The following is a 20,592-nucleotide window of genomic DNA, read 5'->3' on the forward strand; positions in this document are numbered from 1 at the left end:
TTTATGTACATGTAGGTATGTATATGTACATGCAATACATATGCACATAAATATGCTCCTTTGAGCTCTAGGCAATATTTTATGTACATATAGATATATGTAAGTAATCAATATGTAGCTATCTAGTATGTAGACAATACACACATTTATTCATACACTCTGTACATGTGTGCATGTGTGTGTACAGTTTATATACATGTAAGTGCTTCTGCTCCCCAGCTCACCAAAAACACAGCTTGGGCAGACAAGGACCAAACCCAGCAGCCTAAGAATGAAAAGCTGAGCCCACGAATTTGTTCTTCACCTGGTGATGGTGAAGGAATGGAATTTTGTTCTTTTGCCTGGAGCTGTTTGCAGTACTCCAGGGTGGGGGCTGAAATAAATTCAGTGAAGTTTAGCTGGCACCAAGGAGGTCCTGAGAAGCACTAGGCTCCTCAGGCATCCCTCACATATGTGAAATGCACACTCCTCTGAGCCCATCTACACTGACAAGTGCACTCTCTCTGCACGGCACCAGGGCCCCAGTGCAGGCAGGAACCCTCCAGGACCTCCATCAGCGGCTTGGGGCCGGGGTGGCTCTTGGCGTGGCTGCAGGGAACGGATGACACCCCAAGCCACCCCGTCACTCCTCACACCAGCGCCACACCGTCCGCGACACAGCTGCACCTCTCCACGATCATGTTGGGGAACTCGGCCGCCTCGACCTCGGTGTGGTTGCCCCTCTTGACGAGGTAGATGATGGGCAGCGCCGAGCTGGCGGCCACGGCGCAGGAGCGCTGCCCGGAGCCGGGGCGGCGCGGCGGCTGCAGGCAGCTCCCGGAGCAGCGGAACGCCTGGAAGCCCGCCGGCTCCAGCACCCAGGGCAGATCCCGCAGGCTGATGTAGTGCTTCTGCCGGCAGCAGGTGGATTTCCCCAGCACCGCCTCCTCCCTGCAGTCCCCGGAGCTCCTGGATACCAAAGAAGAAACAGGAATGGGTGCTGCAACTGGAAACTGGGGAGTGGGAGAAATCATCCTTGCTGCTGACAGCATAGGTGGGCTCTGAGACATGGAACCTGCTCAGGGTTGGTTTGAGTATTCAGACAGCAGATATGGGAAGAGGAGAGGTGAGATTCAGCAGCAGCTTTCTAACTACTCCATTCACAGCTGGTGGACACTGGTAAGGGTAAGAGCTGCCTACCCTCCTCCCCGCCCCAGTAATTTGGGGTTTGCCCTCTCCCCCACCCCCCAGTAATTCAAGGACAAAATTACACCAGAGGCAGTGTGAAAAAATGCGTATTTTAGGATTTGCTTTTCGAAAATATTAAAATGAATATTGTATGTGTTGTGTTAGAAAGTAATGCTGTATTAATTCTCTTAAGTAGTTTGTTAAATATACTTTTACGTTATAAAAATGTTAAAATAGAAACTATGCTATGTAAGATACTTTTTTTTTAAAGAAAGGACTTGCAGCAAGATAGCAACCACAGGACACCTCAATCTTTCAGAGAAGAAGAATTGATTGCCCTCTTATCAGAAGAAACCAACTTCTTCCTGCCTCGAAGGCGCTGTCAGGATTCAGAGGAAGAAGTTGACACTGACCAGACAGAATCCTGTGTTTGAACGGAATTTATGCATCATGGATGAAGTGTATGAATATGCAACAGGCTGCTGCTTTTAAGGGTTAATCCTCTGTTAACGTGGGTCCTTTTTCAGGCTCCTGCTGCCCAGAAAGAGGTACCCAGATGTCCGTAATTCTTTGTATTTAGTCTCATATTGTCCTAATTCAATTTGTCCAAATTATTATTACTCTAATTGTATTACTATTTTTTATAACCCTTTTATTGCTATTAAACTTTTAAAATTTTAAAACCAAGTGATTGGCGTTTTTCACAGGCAGTACAGCTTTAGGTTTCCTACATACCCGTAGTCATCCAAGTTGAGGGTGTAGAGCACCAGCTCGGGCTTGCCCAGGGCTTTGTCCCTGGGGTCCTGCGAGGTGAAGCGCACGGCTTTGGCCATTTCCGAGGCGTGGCTGCCCAGCCTCTCCCCTTCGATCCGCACCTCCAGGAGCATCGGCTCCCGCCCCTTGCTTCGCAGCCAGTAATGCACGGCCTGGGTCACATCAAAGCTCTTCCAGCCCGACTCACGAATAGGAACCAGCCTGCATGACAAGGGCTTGGCATTAGAAAAGCCCATGAGATAAATCCCGGGCTCGCAGCGCTGTTATTGCAGCAGGATAATTCACTTCCTGTAGGTTGTCACATGCCTTAAGTACACGATCATTTTTGCTCTGGGCAAGCACCCACAGCAGTTAATTGTCACCTCAAAAAGACAAATGCAGATCTAACAGACACTGAAGGGTCAGGAAAAAAAACAAACCCTCTCTAAATGCTCATACAAAAATTTAGGTGGTGCAGGGTCATGTGCAGCCTCAGTATTGGTGACAACACTTGGTAAACACCAGGCTCCCACCTGCTCCTGTCTGAGCTGCACTAGGGCCATAAGTTTCCAGTCCAGTCTAGTTCTGCCTTCAAGGGTTGCAAAACTTCCACAGAGCTCACCACTACAGAGTCAGATGATTTTTGCATCATTTACTTGTTTAAGCCAGCTAATAAAATGGCCAGTGGAAAGAAGACCAGCAGCCAGTAACCCACTTGAATTAGTGGCACAGAATTGAACTAGGTGGGGCATTTTAGAGAGAAAGATGTAGCAGCAAATGACATCATTTAATAGATTATTTCAAAGAATCATCATATATTGCCATCTCAGCATGATATCTGCTCTTAAAAGCTCATTGTGGGTTTAGAGGCCATGTAACACGGTTGTACAGATGTAGACCCCATCAGACTGAGCTGAGGCACAACCACACGATGCCCAAATGCACCCCAGAGGACCCAAACTCTGTAACTCCAGCAGAGGCCCCTTTCTCACCTGGAATCTATCAGGGAGGTGCTGTTGGTGCCATCGTGCTGCTGCTGCACCCAGTACACGCTGACTCTGGCGTTGGAGACGGGCCTGTGGGACTGCCTGGCAGGCAGGCTGGCTCTGTCCACAGGCTTTTTGAAGAGTTTCAGCTCAGCCATCGTGACTTCGCTGTTTTTGGGTATTCTACCCTCCATGTCGAACATCAGCTTCTGGCGCGTGGTTGTGTCGGAGTGGAGGACTTCCCCTGTCATACCTGTGCAGTTGGGGACAAGAAGGATGGCCTGTCACTGTCACCCTGCTGGGAAAACTGCCACATTTCATGCACGATTATCATCGCAAACACTCCTTCCATGCTCCCAGTCGCAGAGACAGCCACTAAACACACCTTTTCTAATGCATACTTGAATCAATGTCTTGCAAATGCCCTAATTATTCTCCTATGTCTGAGCCTCGGCAGCTTGGAAGAACTAAATCTCTGGCATAACATGACGCCAAATTGAGCAGACCTCAAAAAGTGTGCACCTCTGTGCCAGTGCTGGGCATGAAATCAGGAAACTCTACCACTTGGAATGAAAAAGTATTTTCATTTGCTGCCCAGGGTGCTGTGTATGTCTTTTGAAAGCACAATAAGCTCTAAGTGCCCTTGTACAGCCATTATTGTATCTGTATGGCTATTTTTCCTCCTTGGTAATTTTTTCTGAAAAAAAAAAAAAACTAAACAAAAAAGAGATGAGCAGGAGTGAAACATTCTCCAAGAGGTGTGATTCCTATTAGAGGACTTGCTGTAGATTTCACCCAAACCCTTGGCTTGCACTTTTTTACTCCCCCCTGCCTGCCCAGACTGTTCCCAGGGTACCAAGGCTTCTATCAAGCTCCAGCAGCATCCTGTCCTTTGGAAGGACTGCGGGACTCCCTCTCCAGGTGCAAAGGGTGCTTTGTTAATCTTTTCGATGCTGTCGCACGCTCCTCCTCTGCCCAGCTGAGCTCTGGAGCCAAACCCGACCCTCATTCCCCTTTCCCCTCGGGGGTTTGCCTCTGCCCATGCTGCTGCCAGCCCTGGCAGATTCCCCTGGCAGCAGCAGGATGCTTGGGATGCTTGGGATGCTGCCAGCAGCAGAAACCTTACCTGTGTGTCCCGGGATGCCCCTGAGGATGCCAGCCAGGCTCGGCAGGGCTCGGCGCTTCACCCTCTGCCGCTTCAGCATGGACATGTACTTGTTCTTGACGTGCTCTGGGATAACCACATCCGCCAAGTCTCTCGAATGAAGTTTAGGGACCTCGGACAGCCCCAGCTGCTTCAGCACCGCCTCCTTGAAGCGTTGCTGGGTAAAGGCTCGGGCGGTGAGGACGAGGCAGAGCACGCAGAGCATCCAGGCACACCTCAGGTCCATCCTCCTCCCCCAGAGAAGCAGCTCCCTGCCCGGCAGAGATGAAGGGGGGGATCTCCCCGGGGCTACTCTCGGCAGAGATGTGCTGGCAGCCTGCCCGAGCTGGGTGGAGGTCCCCGGTGCTGGGGTTTTATAGCCAGCCTCGTCCCACTGGCACAACAAATTTCACAAGTGGGGACGAAGCGAAGGACTTAAAAGGATCACTCCCCTGTTGGTAGACACATGCCAGTTTAACACCTTCATCCACTGCAAAGTTAATACAAGAGGGTTTAGGGGGCTCCTAGATTCCATCACGGGGAAGAAATTTCCTTTTTTCTTTTTTAATTCCCTGTAAATATTTGCCCAGAAGCCCCCTGAGCAATGGGTGTCCCCTGCTCAGCCCTGCTGGGGAGAAAGCACAACTGCAGAATGCATTGCTTTATGTGCTACACCATATGATTCCTAGAGGCAGCATCAATCTTTACTGCAGAGAACTTGCCAATAACAACCAGGAGAAGCTTTAGCTTCAGCTGGAAGTCCATTTTTATGGCAAGCATTGAAAAATCATTTTAATCTTTGGGGTGGGGGGTTAGGTTCCACTTTGATCTCTGAATATTTGTATCAAGTGTATGAATCAGGGCAGTGAGTCACAGCAGTTGAATGATTTATGGGTTTTATGCTGCTTCTGAATCACAGAAGGTGGAAGATATACCGGTGTGACATGTTAGAAAAACTCCCCATCACTCTTTATGGGTTCCTGGGGGTTTCATAATACTCATGCCTAGAAGAAGAGGGCTTTATGTAAAGGCAAATCACTTCTCAGTGAACATGAGAAACCACTGCACTGTTCCCCAGCATGGATGAAGAATATCAGTATTTTGAATGCTGTTAACAGCCACAATAGAGCACTGGCTCTGGAGAGTGAAGCTGATCTGAAGGCTGGGGTGAGGAGGTTGGATGTTTACCTTGTAACATTTAAACTGGAAACTCTTTTCTTCCCCAGCCTTTGCTGGCATAAGGTGTGGAAATCTATTTTTGGCACCAATCCGATGAGAATAGAATTGGAGAAATAAAATGTGATTGATAAAAGCATGAAGGAGCATGGCACCTGGGGCAGACTCTCATCCTCTCCAGCAGCCACATACCTGAGCCTACAGACAAATGTCTTCAGCATCAAAGGCCCTTTGGATTTTATATGCCTCTGTAAATGATTCTAAATTGGTCCAGTTTCACCCAGTGCCCAGGCTGAATGGTGTGCCCTGAGGACAGTCTGGCTGGAGGATGGATGTAATGAACTTGTACAAAATCACCCCTTTGTGGCTCATCCCTCATTAAAACAAGTGTCAGCTGAGGGAGGCAGCCTGTTTTGTACTCGGGGGAAGGCAATAAAGCCGTCTGAAAGAGCCCCACTCAACACTTCTGTTACTGCTCACTTTGTCTTTACAACCTTTTAAGAAACTTGTCTTCTTAAGCATGATAAAGCCTCTGTTAGATGTTAAAAGGGCACCTTATTTAGCTAAATTGAGTTTTAAGAGGAAAATGGAACAGACTACAAAGTAACAGCCTGTGCATGGCCCAAGGCAGTGCATTCTTTAATCCTGCACTTTGTGTAGCATCTTTCTCCAGAGATGAATTTTAGACATGCATTTGTATATTACTTCAAAATACATCCATTCCCAAGACACAAACAGCAGTGAAAAATATCCACTTCATTTGTCTGCTTCAAGTTCAGCTCATGTCAAACACTCCTGTGAATAAAAGGGAAGGTTTTTCCTGAAAGCTTTGTGATTTCCCTCATCCCTCTAGGAAAGCTCCATATACCCAGCTCCTCCCTCAGGACTGTCTCTCCAGCCAAATGGCACATTAGTGATTCCTAGAGGCTGGGGCAAGAGAGCTGGTCACACAATGGGCTGTGTCAGAGGCCTGGAAACCACCTGGGCAATGTTCAGATGGCTGACAAAGCTTTCTGCACATGGGCTCTCTAAATGTTGGCCAGCTCAGTTCCAGCAGGGAATTTGTTAGGTTTATACGGTCACCTGGATAAAACTGCAGTCCAAGGATTTGTAATGGTCTCTCTCTTGTGTCAGAAGACACAATCCCATAATTATTTATCCATCCAATTAGTCTTTGCCCCGGAGAGTGGTCCTACTCTGCAGTGAGTGTTCTTCAAAAGACCATGACAACATGAAACGAAAATGTCTGATTGCTCCAGCAGCACCCAACTTTCCTGTATCAGGATGTGATTTCCCCTGCGGCTGATGCCAAATCCACCAGGGCTCTCCACTGTCCAATGTGTATTGGAAGGTGATTTATGGGCTTCACACCCAAAATAAAATTATTGACCAAACACACTTGAAGCTCAGCTAAGAAGAAAACAGAGGATGTATATTGGAGGCTTTTCACAGGAGAGTGATTATCTGGTCCAATTGGAGGATTTGCCATTCCCCCTTTGTCGTGCAAACAAGAAAAAGTCAGGAATTTTATAATAGCTCTTTCTGTGTAATGTGTATTAGAGCCTGCATGGCACTTTTGAAATGTCAAACAGAGGATTCAAAGAGGCTGCAAGGGGTGAAGTATGAGCAACTCCCAGTTCTAATAAAAGCCAGTACTTAGTGGAGAGAGAATCTCTATATTTAAGCTTTTAATTTTGTTGCAAGCACTTCTGTAAGACATTTGCTGGGCACATCCGTGCAATGACTTTTGGTAAATAAATCCAGTGGGATCAAAGAGAAAGTGTGAAAGGCCTGCCCTAATTATGTAGCTATTATCCTGGGAAACAAGAATGTTTGAAATGTATTTGAAGTATTGAGGGTCCGAATATTAAACTTTTGCAGATTTCAATTGCCATGGACATAACCCTTTTGTATTACAGCTGGGCCCATATTAAAACAGCCCTTGCTTGAGTGATGTGAAAGGCAACTTCTGTGGGCCAGTACAGCTCCCTGGAGTTTGCTCCCTATGGCCTAAGCTTGCTCTGCAAGTATCTGGCATGGAAAATTTTCCAGAAGGTAAGGCCTGATAACACAAGACATCTGGGTGTCTCCCAGGGCTAGACTGAAAACAGCAGAGCCACTCAATGCAGCTGTGTCGATCTTTCTGATGGCTGGGATTTGTTGCCTTGTTATTTTTGTGCCAAAAGGCTTTGTGCTCAATCAGGTATTACCTGACTTACCTGCCTCTCATGCATTCCCTTCTCCTTCCAGTGGGTGCAAAGTCATAAAAGGGACTTTGGATCAGTGTTGTGAGCTCTGGCTAACCTGACTCTGGGAAATAGAACTTCCTGTCCCATGTCTGAGATGAATTGTGGTTGCTCTGAGTGCACAGATCTCATTCCAAAGATGCTGCAACCTCAGCCTCAGTCCTTAGTGTTTACTCTCCTGCCAAGGAGCCAGTTGCAGTAGCAACTTTTGTGCTCCAAACTATCACCTGCTTGAGCTATAGAGAAATTATCCTTTAATCTAGGCAAGGACATGAGACTGTTTTTCCTCATCAGCAGTACAGGCCAGACTGAACTGGCCATCTCCAAAGGAAATATCTGAGACATCACATCCTGTTGGGTCCTTCCCTCCTGGTGCTGTGTATCCCTGATTGCACTGACATAAGCACATCTTCCATAGGCAGCTTCTGCTTTTACTCATGAGCTTGTTTTGGTCAGATGGCCAGGACAAAAGGCAGTCTGTCTGAGGAGGAGGAATGGATAAAATGTCCAAAGTCCCCCCATGTCCTCGGTCAGCTGATGTCAGCTGGCTGGCTCGCAGGGGTTTGTGCCGGCAGTGTTTGCAAAGTGCCTGTGTTCTGGCAGAAAGGAGATCTTCAAGATTTTTTTTTTAACAGAAAAGCAAACACAACTGTTTAAATACAGCATTTTCTATGCCTTCAGCAGTTTCCTCCCCACTGCCCCAGTCTGTTCCTTGTTTGTTAGCTGGGGAAGCAGGACTCGTCACGGCTCTGATGGCTGCAGCATAGGCTGCTGGCAAAAACACTGACATTTAGTTAATGCAGTTGAATCAGATAAATAAGCATACAGCCCTGAATTGCTTGCTTTACACCACAGTCCACTTCATTAAGGAATGCCCTAATTACTGAGAAATGGCTGAATTTTGTAGGAGCATCACTTAATTTCTAATCAGAGCCCATTTATCAGCCTAGTTAAAATGCTGCTTTTCCCTTGCCACTGTATTTATGGTGTAGAAGTTTATCAGCTTTTTTTTTAAAGTTTCTTCTGCCTTATTGTGCAGATTCAGTGTCCCATAGCCTTTACTGATTCTGTGCCAAGTTTGTGTGGCAATTGGCATTCCAAAACCTGTGATGTCCCCATTTTCCTGTCATGCTAATACTGTTGGAATACTCTTCATACTGCATCTGTGGCACTAAGTAACCTGGCTTAATCATGGATTGTATTTCCTCCAGTTAATTTTAGCTCTAATAAGTTTTGCTTCACTGAACAGAGTGTCCTCTTTTGCTAAGAAAGAGAGAAAATGAATCACTTTTCCCCAACTCAGATAGAGAAAGAATAACAATATATTCTAGCAGCTGTAATTTATTTCTATTGCCAGGAGAAGTTGTAAAGACAGAAAGATTATGAAGTATGTGTTAATGCAAGTTGAATAATTTGCATTACTGACTTTGCTGGAAAATATTTTTTTTTTTCTGCAGGCCAAAACTAAAGATGAAAGGACTAGATGAGTGAGACCTAAAAAGCAACTTCTGAGCTGTTGTGCAAAACAGTAATTTGTTAGTGGAGCACAAAAAACTCTAAAAATGCCTGTTACTTGCACAGAAAATTACAAAACCCAATGAAATGTTGTAGAAGGCAAAATTAAGTGATAACACACACACACAGATGACAAGACAGAATTGACAGTTTAGACTTCTCTGATCTGGTACATCAGACAGAGGGAGGAGCAGCTGCCCAAAGGCTTCTGCTAGTCCTCACTGAGCTATTCAAAATTAGCTTGGGCAGTGCCTAAACAAATCTGCTGATTGGCAAAAAGATACCTGCAACAACAGGAAAATGAGCTGAACTACTACTCACCTGGTTGTTTTCCATCTGTAACATCTGCTGCAGAAGTGACTCTGGGGCTATTGCATGTCGGTGGGTTTTACCCCATGGGACCTAGATTGTACTGATTGATGTATTCAGTTTCAAAAATAATTACCTGCACATGGCTTTTGTCCCTGATGTTAAGAGCACACTGGGGCTGTGATCAAAAGGATGGTGAGGTAGAATTCTGAATGGGCCCAGCAACAGCTCCAGGCCTACTTGTCTGGGTTTTGGGTGAGCTGGGCTCATACAGGGAGAACATGGCTGGAAGCAGGAAGTTTCGAGAGGTACAAAACCATCTTGAAAATGATGATCTGGATCAGACTATACTCCCTCATCCTGATGCTTGATGTTCATTCTTTTGAAACAGAAAGAGGCTGTAAGCATGGCATTGAATTTTTGCAGGAACCTTTATTCAGAGTCTTCATAGTGCTGATGCAGAGAATGTTCAGAGAATGGTCTTAAAGGCTTGTAGATTATTTGAAATGCATTTTAAAAGATTTTAGATCTGTTAATAAAATTTCAAATCATTAACTCATTTTTAAAAATCTATTGAGCTGGTTACTGTTAGTGGTGATTTATTATTCATCCTCTTCATTCCATTCCCCTTCTGTCTAGATTGAGTAGTTTGTTACACCTTTGAGAATTGCACAGTAACAAATACCAAAATAGCCCCCTAATTTTTTTTGTTTTCAAATAATGCTACAATGTTCAAAAAGAAGGGTGTGTGGATAGACTGCTCCTAGTCAAGAAGTTACTACACAGCTGTTTTCACTTAAATATTTATATTGTCATGGTATTGATTTCTAATATTTTTGAATATTATTACTATTTAATTTAAAAGAATTCACAAGAAAAGAACTGAAAAAAATGACTGGGTTTTTGTGTATTTGACTCCAAAACAGAACAGTTAAAGGTATTTTACTTCATGGCACAGGAAATTATGTAATTTCCTGCCATGCACTCATATCTATGTAAAGAAGGCATATAAGGCCTCGGATATAACATGGCCCTTAAAAGAGTAAAAAATAAAGCTCTGTGACCTGGCCAGTTTTAATCCTTTTAGCATTCATACTGCAGCACCATGGGAGATGCATCATGTTCATTTGATTTTAAAAGGGAATTTAGCCACACTTGGTCAGGTCACTTAAAGCGTGAAACACAAGCTTCAGTTGTTTGAGTTTTTTCTTTTTTTTTCCTTTTCTTACCTTACCATTTGCTTATTCAAAACCATTTATCCAGGAATGGCCAACATTTCCACAGGGCAACCAATGCAATTCTGAACCTTAATTTTGGCTTTGACATGTGATTCTGGAGGAAATGCCATGCATTTGAAGCTGGCATCTGTCAGCTTTCTAGGCTGAATAACTAAAGATATGGTGACTAAAATTTATTTTATCTATGCAGCATGGCTCTTAGCTTTAGCAGTTGCCAGTGCAGAATTCAGCATCTTTTGACAAATCATACATGTGGAGAAGATTTTTCAAAGGTACAAGAAGGAATTTAGAGTCTATTTCTCATTGAGCAAAACTTGGGTGCTTAGTCCCTTTTCTCTGCTTTGATTATAAAACAGAGCAAGGAATATTTTACCTTGTGACAGCAAAACTAGAAATAATTACTGCAATTTAAGCAGAGATATAGATGACCTGAGAATTAATTTGAAATGCTTGATCATTTTGATCAGATCTGTTGGAAAACTTCTAAGGCAGACTACAGGAAAACAATGTTCTCAAGGAAGTTCAATTTCTGCAAATCCAATGGGAGGAATCTGAAAATCATTATGTGAAGCAGACTTGGAAAATTGGCTCTTAAAACTCTTTGAAAGCTTCATTGTTTGATTTGTTTTCAGTCCCTTGTGGTAAGAAAGCATACCTCTGGACTCCACCGTGTTCCCAGGCTGGTAAACTGTTGAACACTTGCTGTCCTAAATGAGAAAGTGCTGTGATTCATAATAGGACATGAAAATATACTGTTGCTTGGGTTGCCTTGAAACTGATCTACAAACAACAGCAGTAACAGAACACAGTTGTCTTGTTTCCTGAGTGGATGGGAACTGGTCCCTTAACACATTTTCATGTCCACTGAGCAATGCTCTCACTATGATCATTTGAATAATAAGTTCAAGTTCTTACATTGATGTATGAAACTCTTTTCATCTTCACAGGAACTATGGTTCCAAATGAATCCCAATCACCCTGGCTCACTGTTGCCCAGGGCAGTTGGCAATTTGGGGCCCTAAACCTCAGTTCTGTTCATGCCAGGGGTCTGCATGCAGCACCTGCTCTCTGAGCTGTGCTGTACAGCCCCAGGAACTGACCCAGACAGGGAGTGAAAGGAAAGTGCACCATGTTGTGAAGGCAGGAATAGTTTGCCTGGGTGATCCCTTGTAACACTGATCCTTTCTTCCATCCTGGAGGTCATCTCATTCCAGAAACCATGCCACTTTACAGAACCTGCTCTTAACTTCTCCCAGATTAATTCTGACCACTCACTCTATCATTAACTGATACATAACCTGAATATATAAATATCTACTCCAGTAAATCTAAATATAAACAAGTGTTTTACTGAAACAGTAGGAAAGGAGAGCTGAAAACATCTGGGTTCTTTTCCCAGTTCTGTCCCTGAGTCAGGATTAAGACCTTGAGAAAATTGCCTTGGCCAAAATTTTCAAGTCCATATTTAGACACCAAAATAAATAAGCTGATTTTCAAAGGCACCACAGCTTCTACCAACAAAACTCTCATCAGCTATAGACTCTAATAATTACTGTACTTAAAGTATCTTAGTAAAACAAGCCATCTGTTACAGGGAAGAAAGTTCTCCATTGATCCATAGATCACCTGTGTTTCTAAGCTGCTCAGCTTGCAGGGACTGCATTACTTTCCCTTTTCATACATCTTAGGCCACACTCCCACTCATGAGGCAATGTCAAACATGCCAAGTCCAGCTGGAAGAGATGTGAGGAAATACCTTTATATCCCTTGCATACATTTGAAAGGAGAAAGATGAAGCAGAAAGAAAAGAAAGTGATTTAGAGAGAGTAAAAGAATCACAGGAAAGGAAATATGAGAAAGGATGAATAGGGGGAAGAAATAAAATACTACATAAAGAGGTAGGAAAGAGTGGACAGGAAGGGAAAAGAATGGAAAAATCAGAAAGTATGGTGATAATATGTCCAACAGGAAATCACACACTAAGGAATGGACAGATTTAGGCAACTCTGCTTCTCTAAAGTGGAGGTGCAGAAAGCACACAGTGAGGATCCTCAGGCAGCAGTCATGCACTTGGAACTGGCTGGATGCTGCTGCTCCCCACTACTTCCAGTCACACTCTACCAAAGCCATGCTCCCCTGGATTCAGGAGCTTCCTTGCTGGAAAAGCCTCGCTGCCCTTGGTTGTGGCTGTTTGCCATGGCCAGAGCTCTTCACATCTTCCTGCTTAAGCCACTTTGCATCCTGACACCAAGTCACCCCAGCCACTTGCCCCTTGCATCCCTGGCACCTGACCCCCTGCTTGGGCTCACCAGGATCATCCTGCTGTCATTAGTGGCCCCCTGTCTGCAAAGGAGCCAAGTTGCTGCTGCTGCTGTGGAAATTGTAACTCAGACCTTGCCAGCTCTTTGAAATCCTCACAGTTTGGACACTGAATTCTTTTCATCTGTAAATCCAGAAGTGGGAAGGGGGAATTCTTGCCTAACAGAAAAAAAAAAAAAGACTGCTCATTATAGAAGTCCTTTAAAAACTATTTAATCTATAAATTTATAAAGATTATTTTAATTTATAAATTTATCAAGCAGCATGTTTGATGCTGACATTTTAAGGGAAATCAAGCCAGTAAACCAGGAAGTGTTGTGCCAAGGCCCTGGAACATGGTTCTTATGTTTAAAAGCTGGGAATCTCACTGGACTCTCTACAGATAGAGAGTGTGGATACAGCAGATCAACCATGAGTAGTTTCTTCAAAGCTGTCAAACTGTGTGGTGTTTGGAAAGAAAGAATAAAAAGAGAAAAACTAGTGTTCCTCTTCTGACCTATTTGGATTAATACCCGGGTTTCAGAGCTTGTTTCACAAAAGTTTACTCTCAATCCAAGGCTGCTGCAAACCCAGCTGAATTGACTCACCAATGGTTTAGACTGCAAGAACTCCTAGAGCATTTTGTGGCTCCTGCACAGACAACTACTCATCTCTGTGCTCCAGGAAAAGCAGAACCAGAGGCAAGGATGCTAAAATCTGTCCAGAGCTCGTCTCAGTACTGTTGCAATGGGAGTCACTGTGTGCAGTGAGGACACTTGTGGAGTACAGAGGCTCTTGAGGACACTGGAGTTGTTCAGGAAAACTAATGTGTGCTGTACCTGGGAATGGGAAAAATTTACAAGCTCAGAGTGGTTTGATATTTCATACTGGTAACAAGCACACCTGGTGCCTGATGAATCCAATGGTTCACATGGCCAGGTGATCTCCTTTTCAGTGGGACAGACCAGATTGTGCCAGATGGTTTCTCCATCTCCCTCTCCCTCTCAGGCAGCTGCCCTAATTATAGTTAGTGCTGTGCCACCTATGAATTAAGTCCCTTCAGGTTCCATCCACATGGAGTTAATGCATGGATAAGCATTAAGATAATGTGTAAATTCAGGAAACAATGAAGTCACCCATGTTGCAGGCCACCCTGCCCTAGTTTTGTACCAAGGTGTGTCACACCAACAGTGGTTGCGTTGTGACAGGCTAACAATAGACCTAACAATATCAGCAAGGATTTCTCCACACCTGCAACTACTCCAAAGAAACCAAGGTTTAAAACCTCACCCTGCCCAGAGGTATGATGAGGAAGCTCATGGATTCACCACTTCATAAATCAAGTTTATGCAAAGTGTGTGGCAATAAGCCTACTTTTTCCTCCTGTACTTTTCAGCATTGCTATTTCAGACTGCAGTTTCCTGTGTGTTTTAAGAAAATTCCAGTTTTCACCCAAGTATAACTTGATGAAGATGACAAGAAAAATGAATCATGCTCAAGCATCAATACCAAGGCTACATTCACCATTTCCTATCTGACATAAAATGTAAAAGAAAAGAAAAGCAAATTTCTATCATATATCACTAGATATATTTGGTTAAATATGTTGTATAATAATCTGTTGTATTGATTAATAAAAATACATTCCAACTTGAATGCAAGACAATTTCTACCTTGAAAGTCAACATATTACCTATGAATGGGAAGCAACATGCCAAAAACAATTAAAAAGAATAAAGAGAAAAGAAGGGTAAATTGTCAATTTAAATCATGACTTGCTGCTTGCTGATTTGTATTAGGACATTTAAATCCGTGTATTTGTCTAGATTTTTCTACTTGTTTGTCTATATTATAAACATTTTAATGCTCAGACCTTTCAAAGGAAAATCCCACAATGCCCACACCGTGTCCTGTGATGCACTGAGGCTCATAAACAGGTTGCCAGATGAAGGCAAAGATTAAAAGCTAGCAAAGGGCTGCCAGGCTGGAAGCCTGAATTAAATCCATTAAGGTATATTTGAATAGGCAGATAAGTAGGGACCAGCAAGCTGGGCTGATGAGCTTCTTCAGAGAGAAGAAACCACGGCGAGAGTTGCCATGCATGGCAAAGCTCAGGCCACCTGCTACTCACCTCCAGAGACCCTTGAAGTCCTCTTGGGAATTCACCCATCAAGGGACATCCTGCTGTGATAAATCAAACTAAAGTGACAAGGGAGCTCTCCAGCCATAAGGTCATTTAATAAAGTAAGGGAAGAGTCACACGTGGAAGTGTAAATACCCTGCACACTTGTTCAACCTGGTGCTAAAGAGCTGTTGAAGTGGATATGGAGGATGCAAAATAAAAGAAAGATGGAAGGATTTCAGAGTCTCTTGACCTGCTCCCTAGGTCCTGAGGGTGGTTTTCCATCTGCTCTAGCAACATAATTAAACGTTTGTGAACTAATGACAGTATGTGGCTTTTGTCACCAAAAGAACAGACAGTGGTAAACAAAACCCTATTTACAAGAGGTAGGGAGGAGGGAAATGTGACTCTGCTGTTGAAATTAGAGATAAACAAAATCACACCACTTAGCTAAAGAGCCTGTCTAGACAGAGGAAGAACAAAAACAAATGACAAAAGCTTAATGTTATTCTTGTGAGAGAGAGAGAGGGAAAAATTATTTTGCAGCTAGGCAAAAGTCATCACACTGAAGAATGTCAAGACTACAATGTTGAGATCACTGAAAATTACCTATTTTACACTACAGAGTAAGATAATCTAACCAGAGTAAGGCCTTCCTAATTTTGAAAAACCTGGCAAGAATCAAGAGTATGAACAGCTTAGGAAATCAGTGAGAAAACCACCCAAGCAGATTTTGGTCCTAGAAGTGGAAAAGCTGCAAGCATACACTGAGGCTTCACCTACATGGTAGATCTACTTAATTTAAAAGAAAGTAATTACAATTATTCCACTGTGAAATCCTGTTTTGAAATAAGTTGTCCACAGGAAGAGTTGTTCCAGAAAAGACAGGATGGACATAACTCTACAACACTCATGCCAAACAACTTTCCCACCAACACAGCCCTAGAGAGGAGAGAGAGTGCTTAAAGGTAAAACTAACATTGTTCAACAATAGTGGGATTTCTTTATTCCAGCAGTGAATCTGAACCACTCTGAGCTGAGAACTTTAATGCTATTTTCTAACTAGCATAATTATTACAGCCAATTTAAAAATCACAGATTATCTACAATGCATCTGCTAGGTAAGTGATGAAATTGTGTCTTGAAATGTCTCTCAGTGACTGCAGATGACCAGGACTTTGTCCTTTTTGTGGGATGAAGTGGGAGAAGGCAGATAGCACACGTACAGCCAGATGCTGCTGTCCACTGAGCAGGCACTCCTGAAAAGGGAAGCGGGGATTTGGCAGAGTAAAACAACTGTGGGTGAATAAAGTGGCAGGGAGCAGGACAGCAGCCATGCATGCAGGGCCCTAAGTCATCCATGGCGTCTGAACATATGGGAATACAAGGAGTTAAAGATGGAGAGGCAGGATCAGGACTGTCAGATGGAGTAGATAGTGGCTTCTTGGCAGCTGGGACATTAATTCTTTTTAAACATAAAAGTCAGCAGATAACCAAGGTTTTGATCAATGTAACATCAGACTAAACTTTGCAATGCCCTGATTATTTTTGCTTGGTTTTAGAGTGGGTTGCTGTTCTAAGACATCACTGCTGCTTCATCCATGAGACTGCAAACCTTTGAAGGCAAGTGGTCCCTGGTTCCCTCTGAACAGTCACATTTTCATCATTACCATAATCTTCTTCTTCCTCATATGCCTGCTGCTCACTGAGGTCAGTCCTGCCAGTCAGGAGCAAAGGATGAAGGCACAGGAGGATGAGGATGGTTGGCAATGCTGGGTATCAAATGGCTGAGGAGGGAACACTACAATAAAGTGTAGAGAAGAGGTGGAAGGCAGGGAGATGCTGTACAGTGTTTCTGGCCTGTTGTCTGGAAGCAATGAACCCCTTAAAGGATAGGATGTCCTTGTAGATATCTGGGATTTGGTCTTATCCCAGCTCTGTCACAGACTCATCAACCTAAACTCCCAAGGTCTCGGGGTTTTTTCCAATTCACAGCATATGAGTTGTGTGTGGACACAAGGGGCTATGCATATTTCATGGAACGTTCATGCTACTACCATTATTTATTCATTTATTTCAGAGCTACCTGTCAAAAGAGGTTTGGCCAGCAGGTAAGTGAGGGTGATTCTCCCCTCCCTACTCTGCCCTTGTGAGACCCCACCCTGAATGCTGAGTCTCGTTCTGGGGCCCCCAGCATAAAAAAGATGTGGGCCTGTCAGAGTGAGTCCAGAGGGGACCATGAAGCTGCTCAAAGGGCTGGAGCACCTCTCCTACAAAGACAGGATGAGAGAGCTGGGATTGTTCAGCCTGGAGAAAAGCTCCTGGGAGACCTTAGAGCACCTTCCAGTACCTGAAGGGGGCTCCAGGAGAGCTCTATGCCCATTTCTACATGGGCATAGAGGAACTGTTACAAGGGCATGTAGTGATAGGACAAGGGGGAATGGGTTCAAATGAAAGAGGGTAGGTTTAGATTAGGTAACAGGAAAAAATTCTTTACTCTGAGGGTGAAGAGGTTGCCCAGAGGAGCTGTGGATATCCCATTCCTGGAAGTGTTCAAGATCAGGTTGGATGGAGCTCTGAGCAACCTGGTCTGGTGGAAGGTGTCCCTGCCCACGGTGGGGGGTTGGAAATGGATGATAATGATTGAAAATCGATGATATTTCAGGTCCCTCCCAAACCACTCCATTCCATGATTCTATGATCTCAGTGTATGGCCTGCTCCACTTCCACCTGCATGCTTGCCCACTTTACCAGACCTGAAATCGTGGAGTCTCTCTGGAAATCCTATCTCACATTTCTTGGGGACTGTTTTATTTCCCGTGCTCTAAAACGCTCTGTTCGCTTCTGCTTTTAGACACCGGTAGGCGCTAGAAGGCCTCCCCGGAGCCTTCACTGCAGGCTGGACAATAGCAGCAGCTTTCCCTCGCTTATCTGAGGGTCCGCTCCCTCAGGGAGGCGCAGGGACCGCACTGTCCCGGCAGGGGTGGCACTGTCCCGGCCGGAGCGGCACTGTCCGGGCAAGGGTGGCACTGTCCCGGCTGGAGTGGCACTGTCCCGTCAGGGGTGGCACTATCCCGGCAGGGGTGGCACTGTCCCGGCCGGAGCGGCCCTGTCCCGGCAGGGGTGGTACAGTCCCGGCCGGAGCGGCCTCTGGGGGGAGAGCGGACGGCGGACCGCGCGCGCACGCGCAGACGCCGGGACTTGTTGCCGGCGCTCGTAACTCCAGGGCCGCGTCGGGGATTTCGGGACCGCCCGTGAGGTGACGGGGCGGGAGGGCAGGGAAGGGAAAGGCAGAGAAGGGAAGGGCGGGGGTAGGAGAGGCCGCCCCGGCGCAGGTAAGGGAGGGAGGGAGAGAGCGGCGCCGTGCGGGGAGGGGAGTGGGCGAGGTGAGTGCGGCCCCTCCTCAGCGGGATCCCCCCTCAGCGGGGTCGGGGCGGGCAGCGCCGGGAGCGGCGAACCCTCCCCGCGGGGCTCTGAGCCCCCTCCCCGCGGGCAGCTGCGCCTCCTCTGGCTCAGAGTACCCTACTCTGGATCGGAGGGATTCGCTCCCTCCTCCCGGGGCGAGCCTGGCGCTTCCCAATGTGCTCCTGAGGAAGCCGGTGCCGCCCGCCGCGGCTCCACGTCCCTGCCGGAGCCGGGAGCGCCGGGGGCTCCCGGGGCCACACGGGACCCGGTTCCCGTTGCCGGAGCCCGCCCGGGGCTCCCCGGGCTCCTGCGGCGCAGCCCCACCCGTGGGAGCTCTTCCCCTGCTCTTTATCTGCCTGGCAGCCGGCTTGTTTAAAAAGAGCAGCTTTCGAGGGTTGGAAGCAGCGTCTGATAAACTCCAGTGTGTTGCTTGGAGTTTAGCGTGCGGGTTTGTGCTGAAGATTCCCCAAGGCTCCTCAAAAACGCTTCTCTTTTCCGGCAGCGCTAAGTTTCAGTCCGTAGGAAGCAAGGATAGAGTCACGGCACAACTTTTATGGGCGTTGTTGGGGTTTTTTTCTTTCTCTCTTTTTTTTTTTTTTTTTTTTTTTTTCTCCCCATGATGAAACACATCAGCTGAGACAAAGTTTCTTCCTCACCATGTGGCGCTGCCCAACACTTAGCAAATGCTGTTTTGGGAGGAGTGCTCTCCATGCTGTTTTCCCGCTGTTTAAAAGGAGAATATTTAGTTATTAGTATTTTTTGTTGTTTCGTTTTCAGCATCTCGTCAGAGACACGTGCATTCCTGTTAGAGGCAAAACATCCCGAAAGTAATGTCCCTGGACCTGTGTGATGAGGACCTAGAATATTTGCTTTTGAAGGATTGAGGTTTTTTTTTGAGGAGTGGTTTCTCTGTGAATTTATCAGTCAGAAGTGTGTTCTGCATGAAGCAGTACTTGGGAATCAGCAAGTAAATAAGATCCAAGAAAGGAAATGTTTGAAGTGGAAAGCCCCAAAATAAACGAGCAATTGCCTGCACTGATAAAAAGAACTTTGTATCAATAGCCAAATCTCGTGCATTCTTGTATGGTACTACGTTATCTGATCAGGTCAGTTGACTAAAATGAGGCAGATGTGTGTTCTCTGAGAAATACTCTTTGTTCTTCCTTGTTTGTGACATACAATAACTGGCCAGCTGTGCTGGCCTTTCAGTAGAATTATTTTGCAAAAGGAAAATCGCCCAATATTCCAAGAACAGAAAGGAACATGTGTATTTGTGTAGTGGTTCTTTTCTGTGGAATTAGGTGAATTTGTTAATGATCTCAAGGCTTTGACATTTAAATACAAAGTTCACAAGCTGCTGCATTCACACGTGCTCATCAACTAGGAACAAAATTTTCAAACTGCTGTTATTGGAATATGTAATACCCTGTGTGATCCCTAGAATCACAGTCCAGGCTGGAATATGTAGTTAGATGTTATGGATTAATTGACAGGGAAGGGGTTTTTTTGTGAGGCATCTTCTGCAGTTTTCCTCAGATCTCTGTAAGAGAATGTGGTTCACTAGATGTCTGGAATTCTTGTCTAGGCACTGCTGGTAGCTGAACCTGCCAGTTATTGCAAGACATTTCACATATGAAAGGAAGAGATTGCCAAAGGCACCCTCTTTCCCAAAGTAGTTTTCTGGTTGCATCTTCCTCCACTTTTTATACTTATGATATTAGTATATCTCACAAGTACCAACCAGGCTTTTCACAAGTTTGTTTCACTTTTTCTTTTCTTTTTTTTCCCTTTTTATCTTTTAAAGGGATAGAAAAAATGAACCCTTTCTATTTTCTGGGTTTTGGACATTCTCATCTAGGCATCTTTGGGAATAGGAGTGATCCTTTCAACAGAACAAATGAGACTTACTGCTACAGCACTGCCCAGGGCAGCACAGTGCTCCAAGGAGTGACCTTTGGTGGAATCCCAACTGTCCTGCTGCTTGATGTCACCTTCTTTTTTGTAAGCCCAGTTTTCTATTTCTTTTATTGAAAGTACTTCTGACCTTCTCAAAAGTGAGATTGTTCTCTGATTCCTCTTATTTATCGGGTTGGAATTTGGTTTCTGAGAATGTTCAGAATAAGAAATGAGTTGAGGCCATCCTGGGAACATCAAAGTGCTTTTCAAGTGTTGGTAAATGTTTGCATACAGATGGGATGGTGGTGCCACTGCATGTTGGATGTGTAGATGTAGG

General features: G+C 45.0%; 2 protein-coding genes across 6 annotated transcripts in view; one reads left to right on the forward strand and one right to left on the reverse strand.

The window, feature by feature from the left end:
* Nucleotides 1-629: 629 nt before the first annotated feature.
* LOC136555181 (left-right determination factor 2-like) lies at nucleotides 630-4,276 on the reverse strand. Its single transcript, XM_066547775.1, has 4 exons — nucleotides 4,033-4,276; nucleotides 2,913-3,150; nucleotides 1,903-2,142; nucleotides 630-948 (listed from the first exon to the last, which is right to left on the reverse strand). The coding sequence occupies exons 1-4, from the start codon at nucleotides 4,274-4,276 to the stop codon at nucleotides 630-632; spliced, it is 1,041 nt and encodes a 346-aa protein (XP_066403872.1).
* A 13,844-nt stretch (nucleotides 4,277-18,120) lies between these two features.
* The window catches only part of TMEM63A (transmembrane protein 63A), a 31,104-nt gene continuing 28,632 nt past the window's right edge, over nucleotides 18,121-20,592 (forward strand). For 2 of the 5 annotated variants that reach the window (XR_010783312.1, XM_066546208.1), the window contains exons 1-3: nucleotides 18,121-18,213; nucleotides 19,137-19,465; nucleotides 20,164-20,360. Coding sequence is in view for 4 of the 5 variants with exons in the window: in XM_066546208.1 (XP_066402305.1) it covers nucleotides 20,175-20,360 (186 nt within the window). In the remaining variant the exon portion in view is untranslated. Of the gene's footprint in view, nucleotides 18,214-18,273; nucleotides 18,290-19,015; nucleotides 19,466-20,163; nucleotides 20,361-20,592 lie in introns of those variants that run through there. The other 3 variants (XM_066546210.1, XM_066546211.1, XM_066546209.1) reach the window with 3 other exon arrangements.

The sequence above is a fragment of the Molothrus aeneus genome, chromosome 3 (genome assembly GCF_037042795.1).
Source record: "Molothrus aeneus isolate 106 chromosome 3, BPBGC_Maene_1.0, whole genome shotgun sequence".
Lineage (NCBI taxonomy): Eukaryota > Metazoa > Chordata > Aves > Passeriformes > Icteridae > Molothrus > Molothrus aeneus.